Here is a 19549-nt window from a genome sequence, read left to right as displayed (position 1 = left end):
TATCTTTTTGTTTAAACAGATGTAAAGACACTTTTGGTTTAATTGTATCATTTAATATCAGTTTTACTGATGAAATAAAGAATCATGTTAGGTTTAAAAACATCTGGTGCAGAGGTTCATCGGCTATTGACTAAACTAATGCATTGTAGCCGACAGCTTTTCACTTCTTATCTAATATGAAAGGCTTATCAACTCATGTTGCTGTGACACAACAAAGATAAGTACTTAGCAGGTGAAACTCAAACACTCTTTGCGGAAAGGACATTTTCAAAACGTGTCTTTATTTTACATGGCTCACAATGCGCCAGTCTCAGTAACAGCAGCCATTCTAAAAGTAACACAAAGGCCAGAATCATATATAAAGTTTAGGCACAAACAAATGTATGGCCATACTGCGAGTTTGGAATTTTTTCGTGCTTTGAAATTGATCTTACTAATATACTTCCCGGTGAAACAAAAAAAAAACAATGGATCATTATAATGCTAGATTCTGGATAAATCTGGTCTGTAAATGCTCATTTGGTGCACTTTAGCCTTAATCTTAGATAGATAGATCTCATTGATACTTTTTTCCATTAACCCCATAAAATCAGTCAACAGGTTGGTTTTCTGACTAAGTTGTTATAACATCATTAATCTCTAAAGCATTTAGTAACACACAGGTGGAATATATCCCATATAAACAAATACAGGCAAACAACCTTTATATCTGCAATGTACAGTTCAGACAATGACACATGATATATATGATATCATGCTATATGTGATAAAACCCAGCACCAGTCAGTCCTATTCATGAGCAGCATCATGATTATGATTCAGCAAGCAAACTCCTCGCGATGATCATCCTCATCACTTCATTTGTACCTATATAACACAAACCAAATGTTTGTTATGAAAATGATAATGATGTGTTATATCAATTCATGAAATGTTTTAGATAAATAATTACCCTCTAATATCTGATGCACTCGTATGTCTCGGAGATACTGCTGTACTGCATAATCCTTCAGATATCCATAACCTCCATGCATTTGTAAGGCCTGGTTACATATCTGAAGGGTTTTAAAGCCAGAATGTTAGTCGAAAATGGAACAAACTATTAAAACAATGTACAGCTTTTGTAAAGCCTATGCCAACTGCAAAAATGTAAGAAGGACCTGTCAAATTGTCAGAAATATACAGATACTACAGTAAGCCAGCTATGTGTATACTCACTGAAAAACATTCATCCGTCACAAAGAGCTTGGCCATTGAGCAGAGCGCTACAGCGTCCGGTCGACCCTCCTGAAGAGACGATGCTGCTTGACGCACCATCAACCGAGAAGCTACCAGTTTAGTGGCCATCTCTGACAGTTTAAACTGCAAGTACTAAACACAGAGAGATATATCAATAATAAAAAAATGATTGATTCATTGATTATTAATCCTGATCCTTGGTATTGACAGAATATGTTGTATACATCTGACACATCATAAAGAATCATGTGTATTAAATAGGGTAGACTTAGAACCTATTAGAACCAGTGCTTAACAGTCCCTATGGTTTGTTCTTTACCTGGCTGTTTGAAAGCGTTTCTCCAAACTGTTTCCGCACACACAAGTAATCTCGAGCCAGCAGCACAGCCGCGTGAGCTGCTCCCAGGGAGCAAGAAGCTGTCCACAGGAACATTTGCATTAACAAATGCTTTGTCTGTAAGTTTCTAAAGTGTTTTAAAATCTAAGTTGTTAAATAATTCACCAATATTAATTCTGCCTCCATTCAGGCCTTTCATGGCAATGTTGAAGCCCTCTCCCTCAGCTCCAAGCCGATTGGTCACAGGCACAGCACAGTCCTCAAATATCACTGCTCTGGTTGGCTGCGAGTTCCAACCAACCTAAAACAATTTTAGTTTGAAGGTTGACTGTTTACATTGTACAGCAAGGTGAAAAAGACACAATTCTGCCACCTGCTGGACAACCCCGGACACTGCAGATCTGCCCATTCCAACATTTTTATTTCCCAAAATAATAAAAGCGTAAACTACACACTGATTTAGAACATTCAGTACCTTCTTTTCTTTTTTGCCAAAGCTGAGTCCCAGTGTTCCTTTTTCAACCACCAGGCATGAAATGCCCTTGGGTCCCTTCCCACCTGTCCTACACATGACCACGTAAACATCTGTGTCGCCACCTCCACTGATGAAGGCCTGAGCAGAAACATTCAAAACTGCTGTAAGGTCACTTGGAGATGTCCTTGCATTAGTCACTTTCCCATCACAAATCTTGTACCTTGGAACCATTCAGAATATAATGATCCCCCTGGAGCTTTGCACTGGTTAAGAGGGAGGCAGCATCACTTCCGCTACCTAAAGACAATGTATGACATTATCATCACTTACTATTCACCACAATGCAATGTTGCCATGACTTTTTTTATAAAGACGCAGCAGCTATGAATCAATGCATTACATTTCATGTATTTCATGCATCTGGCAAAAACGTTATTCAAAGTGACTGACAGAACATTAAATGTATACATTTTATCATTCATGTACGTCGCCAAAACCATTAACATTGACCTTAAGCTGCTTACGCAATTCTCTTACAAGTGAGCAACAAATGTAAATTCATATACACTAAGCATTTTGTAATAAATTAACACTTTACAAAAGCAATTCTGATTTTTACTTGAACTTACCAGGTTCTGTGAGACAGTAGGACGCCAACTTTTGCATGGAGCAGAGATCAGGACAGTATTTCTCCCTTTGCTCCTTGTTACCGTATGTGTCTATCATCCATGCACACATGCTTCAACAACAAAACAACCATTGCAATGAATTAAAAAGTAGCAGATGTGCTTGTGTTTAAATGTGCAATAGCAAGAGTTGTCATCTCATTATGTACAAAAAACAACTATAATATTAATGCAGGCATTCAAAGAGATGCAATCAACGTGGTTGTTGTGAAGACCGAATATGGGTATTATTACTGATCTGTAGATGGCAAGAAAGACTCACTTGTGAATGCTGATGTAAGCAGTAGTGCTGACACATCCTGTGGATAAAGCTTCAAAAATGATTGAGGTGTCAAGCCTGGAGAGTCCAGAGCCACCAACATCAGGGTTCACATAAATCCCACCAAAACCCAGCTGGGCAGCTTTCCTCATGGTCTCCACAGGAAAGATTTCCTATATGTGTACATGTTGTTAATGACACAATGTATTGTGCTAGAATACGCTCAAAAACATTTAGTTTTATAGCCAGACAAATGTCACTTTCTTGACCTTCTGGTCCCATTCTGCCATATGTGGTGCCATCTCATTGGCAGCAAAGTCAAATGCCACCTTCTGAAATTCTTTCTGTTCATCCGTGAGTCCCATAGAGGCTGTGGATGGATGCACAATTGTTTGTTAACAAGTTACATTAAGTGTGCATGTTTCATCCTCACATAACCACAATCTGTTGTAATGAGATAACGATACGTCATCGACGGGGCAAAATAACGCTTTTGAACCATTTAACCTAGAAAAGAGAAAACAAAACACTGTGATCAGGACTTCACTTTGCTATACTGACTAACTTACGTTAGCTGCTAACACGTCAACAATTCGGAATCACAATATATTTCCATTTAATGAAACATTTCAATGTTAAATTATAACGTCTGGGTTTGTTAATAATCAGATTCACAACAGCTTCCTTAAAAGTACTCGACTGCTCTTTGACTCATAAGAAACAGTTTTTATGTAAAATGATGTCTGACGTTAAATAATTTAAACGTACGATCAATACAAGCTGCTATTCCTCGTCTCTGTAGACCGTTAAATATTAAAATGCGACTTCTGCTGATGCTATGTGATCCCAATCGGACAACTCTTGCAAGTATCATGGACGCCGCCATGTTGCTACCGACTGCGAATTACGTCACAGTGGTCACACGGGTAATGTAGCTCAGACAAACCACCAGTCCCCCTGTGGTTTAGTTTAGCTATCAGTTAGCTTTATCGACAACCATTAGATTTTGCATGCGTGCGGACTTTTCCATAGGTAAACAGACTGGGCTTATTTGTGCATACTTTAAACACGTGTGGGTTAAAAAAAAACCTGTTAAACCTCCACACCACATGCACGCTGTTGTAGACACTCTTGTGGAGAAACGTAGGTGTGTTGCATGCAGCGCTGCGCAGACCGATTAACTCGTGACATCAATCACCGCGAGAGTGAAACATATTTGGCAATCTGCTCTCGCGACATTTTGACATTACACGCCGATCGGTCTACGCAGCGGTGAGTGAACGACTTGTGAACATTTCCTCCCATTTGCAAAGAAACATGCCGCCCAAGAAAACAACACGAAGCAGTGCAAAATCAAACAAACATGAAGGTAAATAACCGGGTCAAGATGTGCAGTTTTACGTTATTATGTTACATTAATAGTTGATTTTTATTTTAGCTGAAGATGTGAATGCCCAACAGAATGTGAACGAGGAGTCTGATGACTCTAGAACTGGCAAAAGAAAACGTTCAGCAGCAGTTAAGCTGGATGTGAAGAAAAATAAAAGTGATCAAACCACCAAAGCATCTTATTGGTTGATGAAATCAGAACCCGAGAGTCGGATTGAAAATGGATTGGATGTGAAGGTAAACTTTAACTGAATGAAAAATGTGTTAATACGAAAATAAAATGTAGGCCTACATAAAACGACATAATGTCAAATCCCATTGCAGTTTGGAGTTGAGGATCTGAAAGCCCTGCCCAATCAAACAGGATGCTGGGATGGAGTGAGAAATTATCAGGTAACGTTTCTCTGTAAGGTTTGCATGAAGGACGTGCAGAACACTTCAAATGCTTAATATCCCGTTAACTAAAAGGTTTCTCGTTGTCTTAAAGGGATACTGATGAAAAGGAAAATTCTGTCATCATTTACTCACCCTCGAGTTTTTTCAAATCTTTGTAAATGTCTTTGTTCTGATGAACACAGAGGAATATATTTGGAAGAATGCTTATAACTAAACACATCTTGCCCCCCATTGACTCCCATAGTGGAAAAATGACTTTATCGGTTGTTTTGTTCTGTTGAACACAAAGGAAGACATTTTGAAGAACGTAGGAAACAGTTCTGGTGCACTTTTGATTGCCATTGTATTTTTTAGTCAATGGGGGTAAAGATCTGTCTGGTTAGAAGGAGGTTCATCAGAACAATGACATTTATACAGATTTGGAACAACTGGAAGGTGAGTAAATGATGACAAATTTTCATTTATGATCCCTTTAAGGTGTATGCTTATGCATGAAATTTCTCCAGTGGACAAAAATTGAATTGTGCCAACATAGAAAATGTTTTTAACATGCATGTCTTGAACCGTATAATGAAGTAAAGAAGCCAATAAGATCCCATAATAGATGATAACTGAAAAGTGTTTAATAAGCTTATTTTACATAGAAAAAATACATGTAGCTTAAAATGTACGGCTGTGTCTCACACTTGTGTGTTGATATAGGCAACACAATTTTATTCAGCTAGATTATAAATAGATTTGGGTTGCTACTATTTACACATTTCCCTCAGGCACGTAACTTCATGAGAGATATGAAGGTGGGCCAGAAGGCTTTCTTTTACCACAGTAACTGTAAAGAGCCGGGCATCGCTGGTCTCATGAAGGTGAGCAGGTATTAGGTTCAAACCATGTTTCCAGACAAAAATTTACCAACAATAACAAGATTATTTTTCATATTAGATTGTAAAGGAGGATTATGTGGACCATACCCAATTTGATAAAAAAGATCCACATTATGATCCATCCAGCAAACCAGATAACCCTAAATGGAGTATGGTATGTCTTTACACACACTATGTAAAGATAATTTTTCACAATTTAATTCATAAATCAATATCTGGCAGTGGGTTTGTACAATTATTTCTATTTTTGTAATACAAACTAATGACTGAAATGATCAAATTGAATCTGTCTTTATAGGTGGATGTTCAGTTTGAAAGGATGACCAAGCGTTTCATTCCTCTCTCTGAGCTGAAGAAATATCACTTGCAGCACAAAGTTAAGGGTGGTCCTCTAAAAGATTTAGCCCTCTTCACCAAAGCTAGACTGTCAGTTCAGCCTCTCACTGAAGGTTAGTCGTATATAACGCCACCATTGTTGTTTTACAGAAGTTAACATGTTAAGTTTGTGATTCATTGCATGTAGTGCAGTGCAATCATTACTTGTATCCAAATTTTCTAGCTAACATATGGCTTTAGTATTTATTCAGTTTAATATTTATGGAAAATAACTTCAATAAAACTTTAATATCTAATGCGTATGTAACATTTCTGTTTTCTTTTTATTCACAGAGGAATTTGACTTTGTCTTAAGTTTAGAGAATGCAGATTCTGTATGAATATCACCCATGAAGTCTCCAGTCCTGTTACATTTCTTTCTTCTTTAATAATTTTAGGCAGCGGTTTATTTTCCATTGCATTGATTATTGTAACCTCCAAAGCACAAAAAAAAACTGTCTAAATAAATTTGAAATATTTTGTCTATATATTTTTGTCTCCTTCAGACAAGAGAACTAGATGTATACATTTCATTCTCTATATCAAGTTACATCATAAAACTCATAAGGTTTGTATAAAATAAGAAATCCTCTTAAATGCAGACGTTAGTAAATTTTATTACATCATGGCTTATGAAAAGAGCCTTTTAGTAGAAGTTTTCATGGTTGCAAGATTGCTAATCAGCTATTAAACAATGACATACACATGTAAAAAAAATGGCAAATCACATAAAAAGTAATGAGTGACGTCCACTCACAAAAGGGATCAATGGCAGTCTGTCCAATCACAGCATTTAATGCCACTTTCACTTATTTTCAAGACAACAAATCAAAAGTGTCAATTAATAATAAAATATTCATGAAAAAGATGACAGTCAGTGCCCTGCATGGGTTAGTAGTTTTACATGTTGTTCCCTTTAATAGTAAAAGACTATAGTATCTATGAAAGCTTTCAATCTGAATATCTTAAGTTACAGAATAATACTGTGTAGAGCTCCATTAAGAGTACATGAATTTACATATTTAATCACACAAATAATCAAATAAATCTCTCAGTGATTTCATTTCACGCTCATTAAACAGGACAAAAGATAGATGCTAGAGTTCTCAATGCACAATAATAATGCAATATTAGAGCATAAGAAGAGGAATGTATTTTACAACTTCTTACTTCTTAAGTATAAATCAGATTTTTAGTTGCGATGGAAACAGCGTGTTTTACACAGGAAATATTTTAGGTATTGTTTGTTGGTCTTTATTTTGTAATGAGACTGAGCATCATTGGAAAGAGAAATAAAAAAATATGTTGTAATCTATACATATCTTAGTAGTCGGACTGACTTGTACAATTTTGATTCTTAGTTTTGATCTCCTGAAACAACTTTCATGTTTATCCCATCAAGACTTTAAAACACTGTATCGACAGTAACTTAATTTGAGCTGGAAACGTACATCTTCAGTTACTGTCCTCTTTGGCCTGCGCGGACATATTTTCACAGTGTGATCCCTCAAATCTCTGGGAGGCGATGGCAGCCTGCTGGGACATACTTTTCCTCACAATATCTCCTTTCCTCCAGAGTGTGATCTCCTGTTGGGAATTATAAAAAATGACTTGCATATTCAACTGCACTTTAAAAACTATGTGTGATATGGTATATTATGTTACATGAAAAACCAGACCTGTTGTTTGAAGTATCGTCTCTCTTCTTCATCTATAAGGACCAGGTTCAGGTAGTAACGCACTGAGAACTTCTTGTTGATGTCCCTCATGGTGGGAGTCAGCTCATATCCAGCAAGAAACAAACGGATGGGAATTGATTCGCCTGAATTATTCATAAGCGAAAACATAACCTTAGTATATATGACATTAACATATTTGCCATAAGTTATGAGTAGAAGCCACAAATTAACGTAAAAATATGCACTATATAACATTTGATCACTGTTATGATGTTATTCTTACCTCTAACTGGTGCCCCATCCATGATCTCGTATTTAGCGATGGTATCGTTTTCATGGTACACGCTGGGTCCTGTGCCAGTCGTTTCCCTTTTTATTATATCAATTTCCATGTGCTTAATCTTTATTCTCACCAGAAGGAAGTAAATCTTCCCTACTATAACATCCCTCAGGTGGTATCTAAACAGGGCACATTTGGAATATTTCAGAGCAACGTTAGGAAAATGTATTTTTACTAATATAAGAGTAAATAAACTATAATATACTCAGTTTAAGTATCTACTATATTATCAGTCTTAAAGTTTGAATAAATTACTAAATCACAACAGATGTCAATTATGGAAGGTAAATCCTGCCAAACTTAAATAAATAAATCAAACGATGAAAATGAAATTCACAAATTAACAATTTCATTATACATATCTGTGTTCAAAGTGTCAAAATGAGAAAAAATTATTTTCAAATTAAAAATGAAAATGCAATTGGTGATGAAATGAAATAGCAAAAACATTTTTATTAATCCTCACGCAATAATACTGACACAATTCCAATGAAAAGTAAAGTTTGATATTTCTTTTCTTATCTCTTTTCTTTCATTTTCTCCTCTCTTTTCATTTTCAAAGTCATTCAAATTACATATTAATCATTGGGTGTGGATGAGCGTCTGCATTACTGGTAACGCCCACAAAAATGTCATATTCGTTTTGTAAACCTAGATGTGTAGACCTTGTCGGGTACTTGGTTTAAGCTCTTTGTAATGATTACGACTGACTGTGCCTGGTTCAATACCGAAAAGTTGCAGTGTGGTGTACATTACCATCCGTGCTTGAGCATGCTTTCATCATTACATTGTGACTGTTTTTATGAAAACATAGACAAAGCGATCTTTGTCAGCAACATATAATCCATCGTAATGTTCAGTATGAAGTTTATTAGGTGTGTTTAACTTCACATGCGCGGTGCGCAGACCAATCCGCTTATGATATCATAGGCTGCGTTTATATTTTTTCATCAAACATGGGATCTCTTTGATCTGAACAAGCCGTTCGGATCTTCAGTCATAAATACATAAAAGACTATACAAGCTTGTTTCTTGTAATATGGTGTATTCAGAGCTCTGTTTTAAGCTGCGCGGCTTGAACGTGTGTAGACATTGTTAAGCGCTTGGTCTAAGCTCATTGTAATGATGACGAGTGATGTGCCTGGTGCAATTCCGACAAGTTTCTGTGTGGTGTTCTGCATCTCTAGACGTCTGAAGAGTAGGGATGTAACGATTCACTCAGCTCACAATGCGATGCGATTCTGATCTCACAATGCTATTTTATTCACGATTATTTAACAGAATGAGTTGAGGTAAATTAAAAATGAACAACTGCCCTTTTATTATTTCTCTAATGTTGCACATTGTCAAATAACTACATTGCAATTAAAAAAAAAAATAATAATACAAAATTCTCTTTAATAAAAATATTTTTGTGGGCGTAACCAGTACAGATGCTCATCCACACCCACTGATTAACATGTTTTTTGCATGAGTTTAAAAATTAAAACAAAAATGAAATAAGAGAAACACATTTTGGGCCGATAACGATAACCGATTAATGATTTAACATTGGAAGCCAATAACCGATATATTGTCGATATACTGTATCTAAATATTAATATAAAATTCCCTAAGACTGCAACAAAAGGCAAAAAGTGCACAACTGCTTGTAACATTGACTGCAGAAAATCATGTACCAAGCCTACTTTTCACTAGTTAACCTTCAAATTTTTCTGGAATATTTTTTATTTAATAAAAAAATTATAGAGCAACCCAGAATTTTTTTTTGATTGTCACATGTCTAACAGGTCTCAAACCAGACAGCATTCAGACGACAGTTTGATTCAAACAATATGCTTTTGTTCCCTATGAATTACACATTTATAAATACTTTATCTACCTACCTCAAAGTACCTACATCAAAAATGTTTTGCTAATAGCAGTAGGTGAATGATCACGACAGAAAGATACTGTACTTTAACTGTGAGCAACGTGCAGCTGAAGAAGTTTAACTAAAGGAAATTATTTTCTATTTATATACTATAATATAATTGGGCTAAAGTTTATTATCGGCGTATACCGATAACATAAAAAATATATGATAAATACCGATATGGCTGATAAATGATCGTGCATCCCTAATAAAAACCTTGTAAAAATGTTTTTGCAATTTCTATTTGACATTTGCCTTCGTCTTGCCTCGAGATTTCAGTGAAATTTAAATGTCAATTCACTGATAGCATTTTCTTTTCAATTTGACAGGGACAATGCATTGTCAGTGTAAAAATGTAAATAAAATAATTAAATGTTGGCACATATTTTGCACGCGGTTATGTATCATAAAATTGTTCAGCTGATTTTGATTGTGAAATTAATTCATTTCAATTTGGCAGGATTTACCTTCCATAGTCAAATACCGTTTGGGTCAAAAATATATTTACAAAAAATTTAATATATTTACATATTGTGACCATTACAATGTTTTTAATTGTGAAACTAGTCATGACAATTGACAACATGTTCTCTGCATTTGTTATTAATACCACCATTTGCAAAAAAAATTAAAAAATGTAATGAGTATTTGGGGAGAGAATGATCTAATTTGCAAAATGCTAAAATAATGAAACTCACAAACAATAAAAAAAAAGATTTAAATTTCTTTGAGTATTTCCGGTAAACTTTGAGGCTTACTTGGATTTGTTGTATTCAAACTCAATATGGAGACAATCCTCAATTCCAACTTCCATTTTGATGGAGGAGTTGAGCTCTGGGTATGTGCACAGGGTTTGCACGACAATTTCCATCTCTTTAATGATATCATTCAGTCTTCTGCTGACTGTCGCCCTGAGGAAGTATCTAAAGACAACAATCACATGCAACATGTCGACATTGTAGATGTTGTTTTAATGCCACGAGCAAAGAATGAATGTGCAGAATCACCTTAGTTTCACATTCTGGCCAGTGAAAGATTCATAGGGCTTTTCCACATGGGTGAACTCAAAGTCAAAGCTCTGAGACTGTGAAAGCTCACCGGGTCTCGCGAGGTCTTTCACTAACGACACGAACTCATGGTGGTTCCCTCTATCATAATACAGCTCTGAAAAGCACAATAATATTACGTCTCAATACGCATCACGTGACCAAATAGAATTGCCCGTGCACATATGGACCAACTCACCAATCTGTCCGACAAACTCGATTTTAATCCCGTAATGTTCAAGTCTCTTTCCAGGAGTCTTGAGAGTGACGTTCACTTTCCCACTTACAGTTTCACCATCATGAAAAAGGAAATATTTGTCCTTCTTGCCATCTTCGGTTTTGTGCTCAGCTTTCTTTCTCGTCTCGGCGTCGTTTAAAACTATGTCGATCTCGGCGCTCTGTCCGAAGCCGAAGAAACTCATGTCTGCTTGACTGTGTCTGCTGTCACTGCTGTGTGATCATATGATTGACAGCTGCTGCGTTCCTGTGCTACAGGTGTCTGTACGGATGTCTATTTGCTATCTTTTGACCAAGTGCTCTTCAACAAGAAATACATTAACAGTCTGAGCGTTTAATATTCGTGATCAAATAAAATTAGTTATACGTGAACCTTGAAACCAGCCGCATAATTCTCTCTTGCTTAATAAAAGTGGCTCAATTTTCAGCAGGACAGCAGTCAGGAAGGATATTTGCCCATGAAATAATTCCCCTTTCCCAGCACTTCCGGGATCGTCTTGTACGTGAACTCCAAAATAAAAGTCTCGGTGAGTTTCATAATAAATGTCACGCTCTGCAATGGTGAGATTGAGAAACAGTAATGTGCTTCGTTGATTAATTTAAGAACGTCTTTATTGTTAGAGAAAAAATAATAAAATTATACTGATTACATGACCACAACCGTATACATCCTTTTAACTGTACCTGAGATATATTATAATCGAAACATTATATAGCGGGTTATTTCATCATGGTACAATAGTACATACAGTATATGTTGTGATGCTATTCAGATGTCATTTTATCCATAATAAAGTATTTTCATTTCACGTCACACATTACACTACATACAAAAATAACTGGAAAATGGCTTAGCATGACGTGACAAACTTTGGAATAATAATAATTGAATTTGAAACATTTTTCAACATTCAAACAGAGCTCAGTTACACCATACAGTCTGGTTAAACATGGCCGATCTTTAATGCAAATACTGAGTAGGTGAAACACATCTATTCTGTCTGCCCATTGATAACACAAAGGGTTCAAAGTAATACTGTGCTTTAAATAGAAATCTACCATTAAACAAGAATAATACGGTAAGATGTTTAGATATCAATGTAATATATGTGGCCCCAATACATTGTAAATTTCCACGAGCATACATTAGATTTGACAATAATTAAATGAAAATTTGATTTAACATGAAGTAAATGAAAGTGACAGAACACAGGCTCTCTTTGTGATATATTGTTACCATAAACAGTCTGTCAAACTTTTTATATTAGAGGGACATGCCAATAGGAAGACTAATTTATATTGTCAAAATGTAAACAAAATATCAAATTTGGTTTTGATCTTATTACCAAACTTGCTTGTAACCCAGACAGACACATACAGTATACCTGTTACACACAACAGGAAAAACTAAATGAAAGACAATGTTAATCGGTCCACATTATCATTTTTATTATTTTGACACGACCCACAGTCTATTCAGCTACAACTCTTGAGTGAACTACTATATACTGTATGCATATACCATTTTATAAACAGATTAAAACAATGACACTTAGTCAAAATATCTGGACAATATGTCCAAAACGTATAAAACAATTATAAAGCATTAAAGGTCACTTAAACACAGAAATGGCACTCTAAAAAACCACAAGTGCATAATCTGTATCCAGAGGATTATTTCAAAAATGAAACTAAATTAATCATCTTGCACAACAAAGTCTACTGACTTTGACTACAGTACAGAGATGTTTGATTAAATCTCAAACTAAAATGCTACGGATTGATAGTTAATGACACGGAAGTTAAAGAAATTACTACAGGGAAATAAATTATGTACTAGTGCCTGAAATAATAAATCAGGGTTGGGTGGAACTGACTCCCATTTGGCCACACTCCACAGGAAGTTGAACTGGAACTTTAAGGCCTATAAGATGTTCAAACATTTTAGCAAACTTTTAAACAAGATCTTGCCAAGATTTCACAGCTGTCTTGACATCAGCATTGATAAAACCTTTTAAACTGATGTTTTATGGTTAAAAAAAGACACTTACAGCAGTTCTTAGGTGCCCATTAACCAGTATTTCGAAGCATGTATTAGTTTAGGCACTAGTACAATTGTGCCCCAATAATAAAATGTTGCCCCAAAAAACTGCTACACAAAAAATCCTCTTGTCAAAAGTGTTAAAACTGTTAAAACAGTCTTGGCATGGCATACACGTTTACACTGGCTTGGACAGGATTATCATAGTCAAGGTCAATCCAGTGAAAAATATATATTCATATTTAACTTGACACCACACTGAATAATTACCTGCACTTGATATAAGTTAAATACTTTTGGGCCAAAAATACAGCAGCACCTGGATGTGATTTAGGTCTGTGATTGAAATGGTAGCTTTCCTGTGGCTCAGTGGTTAGAGCATGGTGCTAGCAACACCAATGTCATGGGTTTGATCCCAGGGGATTGCACATAGTCAGAAACAAATGTATAATACAATGCAATGTAAGTCGATTTAGATAAAAGCGTCTGCCAAATGCATAAATGTAAATGGTATTAACCGACAGTCTGACATTCAGGAATTTGGTCAGACTCCGAATGTTTTGTTAGTATTCATATAGTCACAACTGTTGAAACTGTCCTGTAACAGCTGTGAGATTTCATTCCACTCGACAAGATGCATGTATGTAATATCTACAAATCTGAGTTTTGTTCATCTCATGAGCATTCAGGTCTCAGATATAAACAGTTTTGAGTATGTTTGTGTTTGAGTCCCATCTGTTTTAGATCAAAATAAGGGAAGTAATAGCCCCTGTGTAACACAGTGGTTTTCCGTTTTGGCAAGTTTATGCACCTTCGTATAACAATGCAAAATTGGACAGCTCACAAGTCTCACAGGAGCTTTCCTATATAGCCGATGCACCCTTCTTCTCATCTGTGATTTTATATGACAAAGGATGACTTGTGTCGGAAATGTCCCTGGAGAAAAACAGAGACAGCAATCAAATAAAATATGATTTTAAAATCTATGAAACATAAATCTCTTCAAAAAGAGGTTTTAGTGAGAGATTATGTTGAGGATTCCACTAATACTACTCTGAACTTTGTCAGCATTATTAAAAGAAAAATATCTGCAGTGAGAGAAACTGAAATGTAACCTGATAAGACACTGTACTGTACATAAATGAAAAACTTAGGCTAATATTACCTCCGACCTTGTAAGACAATGCACACAATAAAATGTCGACTACAACAATTTATGACACGACTCCTTGGAATGCTTGATTCTGATTGGCCAGTCACGGCATGTGCAAGTTCGTTATTCCTAGATACAACTGCTCAAAACTAATAACACACGGTAACCCGTTTTAATCAAATATATGACATTATATTAACCAATTTGCCTGTTCGTGACATTTTTTACATAATTTCTTACCTTAAAACTGAAAGTAAACAGATTTTCATCCCTGAAGGTCTGCAATCGGTTAAAATGAGCTAATAAAATATTTCAAATTCACATTTCATGCCCAGGTTTTTTTAATAAGCGGATAACAACCGGCTGCCTGCACATCATCCCTTACATACTGTATCAAAACTAAAGTACAGAAACATCTTTTTAACATCTTACCTCATCTGGACTGGTGTAGCCCATCTTATTTTCATGTTCGGGTACTTTGTAACTACAATAAAACAGAGAGCAGTGTATCCTTACCCAACAAAGTCTCAATAAAATTACTTGACAGGACATGTCACACCACATTAGATGGTATGAGAAAACCACAACTGCTGTATTTTTGACTCACTTGTTTTCCCTGTGGTCCTTACAGGAACAGCAGCCATTTTTCTTAATTTGACAAAGTCCCACAATGACAAAAATAAATGCTGCCACTCCGCCTAGCACCTTCAGAAATATCCCAACAATATCCGGATCATCTAAAAAGAGCAGAAAATAAAAATCTCAACACAAATATAGCACTATACGCATGTTTTTAATGGCAAGAGGAGAGGTATAGTGCGAAGATTTTTTTTTTCAGGGAATTATTCCTTCATGCACTGACTACTTACAGACTCCCATGGGCTGTGGACTGCACTTGGATGTTCCTGCCTCATTCTTGGCCTGGCAATGATATTCACCTGCATCTTCTTTCTTCACTGACCGGAATTTCTTTTGACCAAATACAAACACAAATTTACTGCATCAACAGAACTGTGAAAGTCAGTAACACAACGAAAATAAAATAATTCTAAAATGTTCACATCCCCAATGATATAAACCAAAGACGCATAACTAAAACAAATCAATTTAGTCAACCTATGTACAGCAGCTACATATTTAAAGGTTTGTAAGTTACCGTAAAAAAAATCAATGTCTCACTTACCAGGGACCCAGTTTCAGTGTTCATGACATATGTAGAATTGTAAAACTTGACGCTGGTTTTTGGGTCCTCTGGCAGCTCCTCATTGTTACGGTACCACTGGTACTGCGGTTGAGGAAAGCCCTCTTTCTCAATGCATTGAAGTTCTGTGGTGTAACCCACTGTAACCGCATTTGGCACACTGCACTTGGGCACCACTGGCTTCACTGCAACACATAAACAACATGTCCATAAGACATTTACACAAAAAGGTCTATAACAAAAAAGGAGAAGATATAATGGTTTAAGTAAGGTAACGTTCTGTGGCATTGAATTCATTCTCTGCTTTAAGCTCCAAATAAGACGCCATGATTATAAGACTTATTATAACATTATACGTTTTGTTCATTCGGAGATCATCAGATTATTTTCTGGCTACTGAAACTCTAACCCCAATATAGAGTTCATTCAGTGCTTGCATAAGAACTTAATGGAAAACAGTATTTATAAACCAATATTCAGATATTATATTCCAACGTTACCTCTTACAGCAAGACTGATCAGTATTTCATCAAAGGGCTTCTGGTCATCGATGGCAGCGACCTCACAGCGATACTGTGCTGAATCCGATCTGCTAGCATTCAGAATCAGAAGATTTGCCGGCTCTCTCAGCATCGCCCTGTGTTCCAAATCACCTGAGAAGATTAAACAGTTTACATGAGTATAACCTAGCATTCAGTATGGTTAAATACTGTCAAGAATATTTAATATGTGTTACCTGAAATTTTATTTTGGAAATACACATAGCTGGGCACGCCGTTTTTTATTTTCTTCCATTCAATTCTGGGATTGTTCGTAGATATGGACTCTATCAAGCAGGTCAACTCAATTGCTTTAAAAAGATACATTAAATGTTCCATCAAAATCCATGAAACAAAAGAAACAAAACGGCATTAAATATAATTGATAGAGCTTCAACTTACAGTCAAATTCATTTGTCCACACAGATTTGTTAGTTGTTCTGAGAATTACAGCAAATGTGGTACTTTGGCCTGCAAAAGAGAACAGAGAAATCTTAATTATGAAATTTTATATTGAAACAAAAACAATTCCACATTTCCTCCCCATTTTTAATAGCATAATGTGAAATGATACATTATAATTTACATACACATCATGGCAGCATTGGTTGAACTGTTTGGTCAGGATGCAATAGCAATCTGGACAGGTTTTATTAAGATCTATACTTTCGTCATGAAAAGTATAGTTTTCGTTTCTAAAATATGAAGCTGTTACAAACACTATAAGTACGCACTTAAAGAAGATTTAATTTGAGTTTTAACTTGTCCCTTCACTAAATGTATTATAGCGTGTAAACTGTAATGAAACATTATACTATACACAGTTACTATCTTGGTTTAACTGTACCCTGTCCCTGAACTGAGCAAATCACGGTTGAAAATCCATAAAGCCCCTGTGTTTATGGTTTCAGTCTGTCTATACTAGAAGGCCAGACAGTGTGACAAATGTAAAACAAACTCTTTGGCAAAGCTGAGCTGTCCCTAGACTCCAGTCGTATGAGAAAACAATTTGGGTTTTAGGCATTTACTCTTTTCAGATGAATTTTCTACTGTCGTATTTTCTCATGAAATCTACAGAGTGTATTTACAGCAATCCATATGTGATAATCTGGTTTTAGCGTCAGATTAATATTTTACCGTATGGATTTATAAACAACAAGGGAAGACAGAGTAAGTGAACACAAGCATACATCTGTGGCGTTTTACCATCACCCTCACGGCAATAGTTGTGTAGGCCTATTTCTTAAAAACGGTTAAGCTTTTCAAATGGGAGAATAGAGCAGAGTCATATTGTCGCAGCTGTATCTGATGGCTCTTAGGTTTCCGGTGACTTTCCCATCGCATGCATCATGATCTATTTTTACATCTGCTGTTGACATTTTCCCATTAGACAAGCTACATTATCCAGCAACAATCACGTTAGAAATGTTCTAACTGAAATCAAACGAAAAAACACTTCGAACATAAACATAATATTATGTTTTGTTTAAGAACTTTGAGGAGCTCTGATTTAAAAATAGACCTAAAAAGAAATAAAAAAGTTGTGGGGTGCAGAGAGGGGCAGCGCAAAGAGATTATCCTTGACATTAAACATTCCTTAAAATATGCCTGTTTGTTTACAAAATCTTTCTCTTCCTTTCAACTTTTTCTTATTTACAAAATAACAATTACTCAGCAAAGTGAAGGCTTCAGTGAAGGCTAAAGGTAATGCCATTTAAACACTTTGGTATTCAAAGCACTCTGGCCGACAACCACTTCTTTGAGCACTCAAAGAGCATGTGAGGCAACAGATGAATAGAGCTACCTCTTCACACACCAAACAAAAAAATGGATGGATGAATGAATGGAACTATATACAATTTCAACAAAACTTTAGTAGTTTCACTGTAAAACATTGCATGTGTGATCAAAAGTAATGAGCTATAAATACACAGAGCTGCATATTATACAACCAGAGTAAACTAACCATAAAAAGCATCCTGAGGAATGCAAAACAGAGCTTAGACCCCTTAAGAAAATTAACAAATTGTCCTAAAGAATATTGGATATGCATCAAAATAACCCTTTTTGAACCTATAATGACCTCAGATATTATTTCCAAAAATACATAACTCATTTATTACATTTTCATCATGTTTTTTATTGTGCATTCCAAATAATATCAATCAAACTGCCATAACAACTAAAAAGAAACACAGCTAACTAACATAATAAAGTACAACAAAAACGTGATAACATAATATAAAACATGGTTTTTAGAAACGAAGTTATCTCTTTTTGGAAATAAACTCTTCAATGCTCCGATGGAAAAGCTATCAAGGCGTGCAACTCAATAGTCGTTGTCTCCTGTGCATTTAGCACAATATTCATTAAAATGCATGAATCAAACAGCGACGTGAATACTGTGTTTACAGTGAATGCAGTCTTGCGTTAAATGGAACACAGGCTAGCGATAGTAAAGCAGCGGTAGGGGTCAGCTACAAATGCCAACACACGGAAACGCGCCCGTTAATTCAACACGAATTACTCACCCATTTGCAACGAATAAGAAATCTTACTCACACAGCAGGAAAAGGAGCACCAGGGGAAGAGACTGACGCCCGATCGCCATTTTGCGCGTATGATTTACATGCAGTTTTTGCTTAGCTGTCCAGTCGATGGTGTGGACAATCTGCTGGATGCTGCCGCTGATGAGTTTCCATAGCTACAAGGACATCTGAGCGGAAGACAGAGGTGGGGCTTAGACAGCACACGTGAACTTCCGGTTGATGTTAAACATTAAAATTAAACATGAATGGATTGAAACTTTATCGTAAAATAGCATTAAACGTACTTGAGGGATTCAATTTATAGTGGGTTATGTAATAGACAATTTTAACATGGTGATTATGTTTATGATACTGATAAATACCAGCATGACATTTTTACCTATCATTTAAAAGGGGATATACTGGTAATCGATGACCACAAAGCATGTGTTAAGAAGACAATGATCAGTTTGGCCAGCAAATAAAATGTCTCTGGAGTCATTTTTACATTTGAACACAAGGTGGCAGTGTTGTAAAAGACACGCAGTAGGAGCATGGGCTCAATGTGCATTTACTGAGAAATTGTATCGTTTAACATGCCAAGGATGACATTCATCTATCATGAAAAATATACAGAAATGATGTAGTGACTAAATGTAACACAAACATAGCTAAAAACATCTGAAAGAATTCATTTAATTAATTGGAAAATTGCAATAATCTAATCCATTACAGGTTATGATGAAAATAACCCTTGACACTGATAGAAAAACATGGATTATATTATAAATATAGTAAATAAATAAATTATAACAAATATAATTAAATTAAAT

The 19549-nt window shown here is 35.7% G+C and overlaps 4 protein-coding genes across 6 annotated transcripts; 1 reads left to right on the top strand and 3 right to left on the bottom strand.

Moving 5' to 3' along the window:
• Positions 1 to 35: 35 nt before the first annotated feature.
• Positions 36 to 4176, bottom strand: acad8 (acyl-CoA dehydrogenase family, member 8). Of its 3 annotated transcripts, none has more exons than XM_079481106.1 (11): positions 3765 to 4103; positions 3266 to 3366; positions 3000 to 3169; positions 2681 to 2790; positions 2272 to 2348; positions 2052 to 2189; positions 1742 to 1877; positions 1559 to 1656; positions 1219 to 1371; positions 953 to 1055; positions 36 to 867 (listed from the first exon to the last, which is right to left on the bottom strand). In XM_079481106.1, the coding sequence occupies exons 1-11, from the start codon at positions 3880 to 3882 to the stop codon at positions 812 to 814; spliced, it is 1260 nt and encodes a 419-aa protein (XP_079337232.1). In that variant the 5' UTR covers positions 3883 to 4103; the 3' UTR covers positions 36 to 811. The 3 variants fall into 3 exon arrangements, with proteins under 3 accessions (XP_079337232.1, XP_079337233.1, XP_079337234.1); XM_079481107.1 differs by having other exon boundaries at positions 261 to 867; positions 4103 to 4176; XM_079481108.1 differs by having other exon boundaries at positions 261 to 867; positions 3266 to 3503; positions 3765 to 3901.
• On the top strand, positions 3837 to 6525 carry thyn1 (thymocyte nuclear protein 1). Its single transcript, XM_079481110.1, has 7 exons — positions 3837 to 4365; positions 4435 to 4622; positions 4710 to 4778; positions 5552 to 5644; positions 5721 to 5816; positions 5961 to 6111; positions 6332 to 6525. The coding sequence occupies exons 1-7, from the start codon at positions 4314 to 4316 to the stop codon at positions 6376 to 6378; spliced, it is 696 nt and encodes a 231-aa protein (XP_079337236.1). The 5' UTR covers positions 3837 to 4313; the 3' UTR covers positions 6379 to 6525.
• Positions 6519 to 11771, bottom strand: vps26b (VPS26, retromer complex component B). The gene is made up of 6 exons (XM_079481109.1): positions 11217 to 11771; positions 10979 to 11135; positions 10730 to 10894; positions 8000 to 8175; positions 7717 to 7859; positions 6519 to 7624 (listed from the first exon to the last, which is right to left on the bottom strand). Exons 1-6 carry the CDS (start codon positions 11437 to 11439, stop codon positions 7493 to 7495), a joined length of 996 nt encoding a protein of 331 aa, XP_079337235.1. The 5' UTR covers positions 11440 to 11771; the 3' UTR covers positions 6519 to 7492.
• A 79-nt stretch (positions 11772 to 11850) lies between these two features.
• On the bottom strand, positions 11851 to 18905 carry jam3a (junctional adhesion molecule 3a). The gene is made up of 9 exons (XM_079482344.1): positions 18751 to 18905; positions 16591 to 16659; positions 16386 to 16499; positions 16150 to 16302; positions 15632 to 15834; positions 15318 to 15417; positions 15056 to 15185; positions 14881 to 14932; positions 11851 to 14231 (listed from the first exon to the last, which is right to left on the bottom strand). The coding sequence occupies exons 1-9, from the start codon at positions 18797 to 18799 to the stop codon at positions 14196 to 14198; spliced, it is 906 nt and encodes a 301-aa protein (XP_079338470.1). The 5' UTR covers positions 18800 to 18905; the 3' UTR covers positions 11851 to 14195.
• Between the last annotated feature and the right edge of the window lie 644 nt (positions 18906 to 19549).

The sequence above is a fragment of the Barbatula barbatula genome (assembly GCF_947034865.1).
Source record: "Barbatula barbatula genome assembly, chromosome: 19".
Classification (NCBI taxonomy): Eukaryota; Metazoa; Chordata; class Actinopteri; order Cypriniformes; family Nemacheilidae; genus Barbatula; species Barbatula barbatula.
Note: the sequence above shows the minus strand (reverse complement) of the source record. Positions and strands in the feature narration are given on the sequence as shown.

Coding starts and splice junctions, on each gene's coding strand:
- jam3a (XM_079482344.1), bottom strand. CDS start 18,799: ATGGCGATCGGGCGTCAGTCTCTTCCCCTGGTGCTCCTTTTCCTGCTG. Junction 15,835..16,149: donor GATCAGTCTTGCTGTAAGAG/GTAACGTTGGAA, acceptor TATGTGTTGCAG/TGAAGCCAGTGGTGCCCAAG. Junction 14,232..14,880: donor GCTACACCAGTCCAGATGAG/GTAAGATGTTAA, acceptor GTTTTTCTCCAG/GGACATTTCCGACACAAGTC.
- vps26b (XM_079481109.1), bottom strand. CDS start 11,439: ATGAGTTTCTTCGGCTTCGGACAGAGCGCCGAGATCGACATAGTTTTA. Junction 10,895..10,978: donor GGCCAGAATGTGAAACTAAG/GTGATTCTGCAC, acceptor TGTTGTCTTTAG/ATACTTCCTCAGGGCGACAG. Junction 7,860..7,999: donor GGATGGGGCACCAGTTAGAG/GTAAGAATAACA, acceptor TGAATAATTCAG/GCGAATCAATTCCCATCCGT.
- acad8 (XM_079481106.1), bottom strand. CDS start 3,882: ATGGCGGCGTCCATGATACTTGCAAGAGTTGTCCGATTGGGATCACAT. Junction 3,170..3,265: donor TGGCAGAATGGGACCAGAAG/GTCAAGAAAGTG, acceptor GTACACATATAG/GAAATCTTTCCTGTGGAGAC. Junction 1,056..1,218: donor TGACGGATGAATGTTTTTCA/GTGAGTATACAC, acceptor AAAACCCTTCAG/ATATGTAACCAGGCCTTACA.
- thyn1 (XM_079481110.1), top strand. CDS start 4,314: ATGCCGCCCAAGAAAACAACACGAAGCAGTGCAAAATCAAACAAACAT. Junction 4,623..4,709: donor AAAATGGATTGGATGTGAAG/GTAAACTTTAAC, acceptor ATCCCATTGCAG/TTTGGAGTTGAGGATCTGAA. Junction 6,112..6,331: donor AGTTCAGCCTCTCACTGAAG/GTTAGTCGTATA, acceptor TTTTATTCACAG/AGGAATTTGACTTTGTCTTA.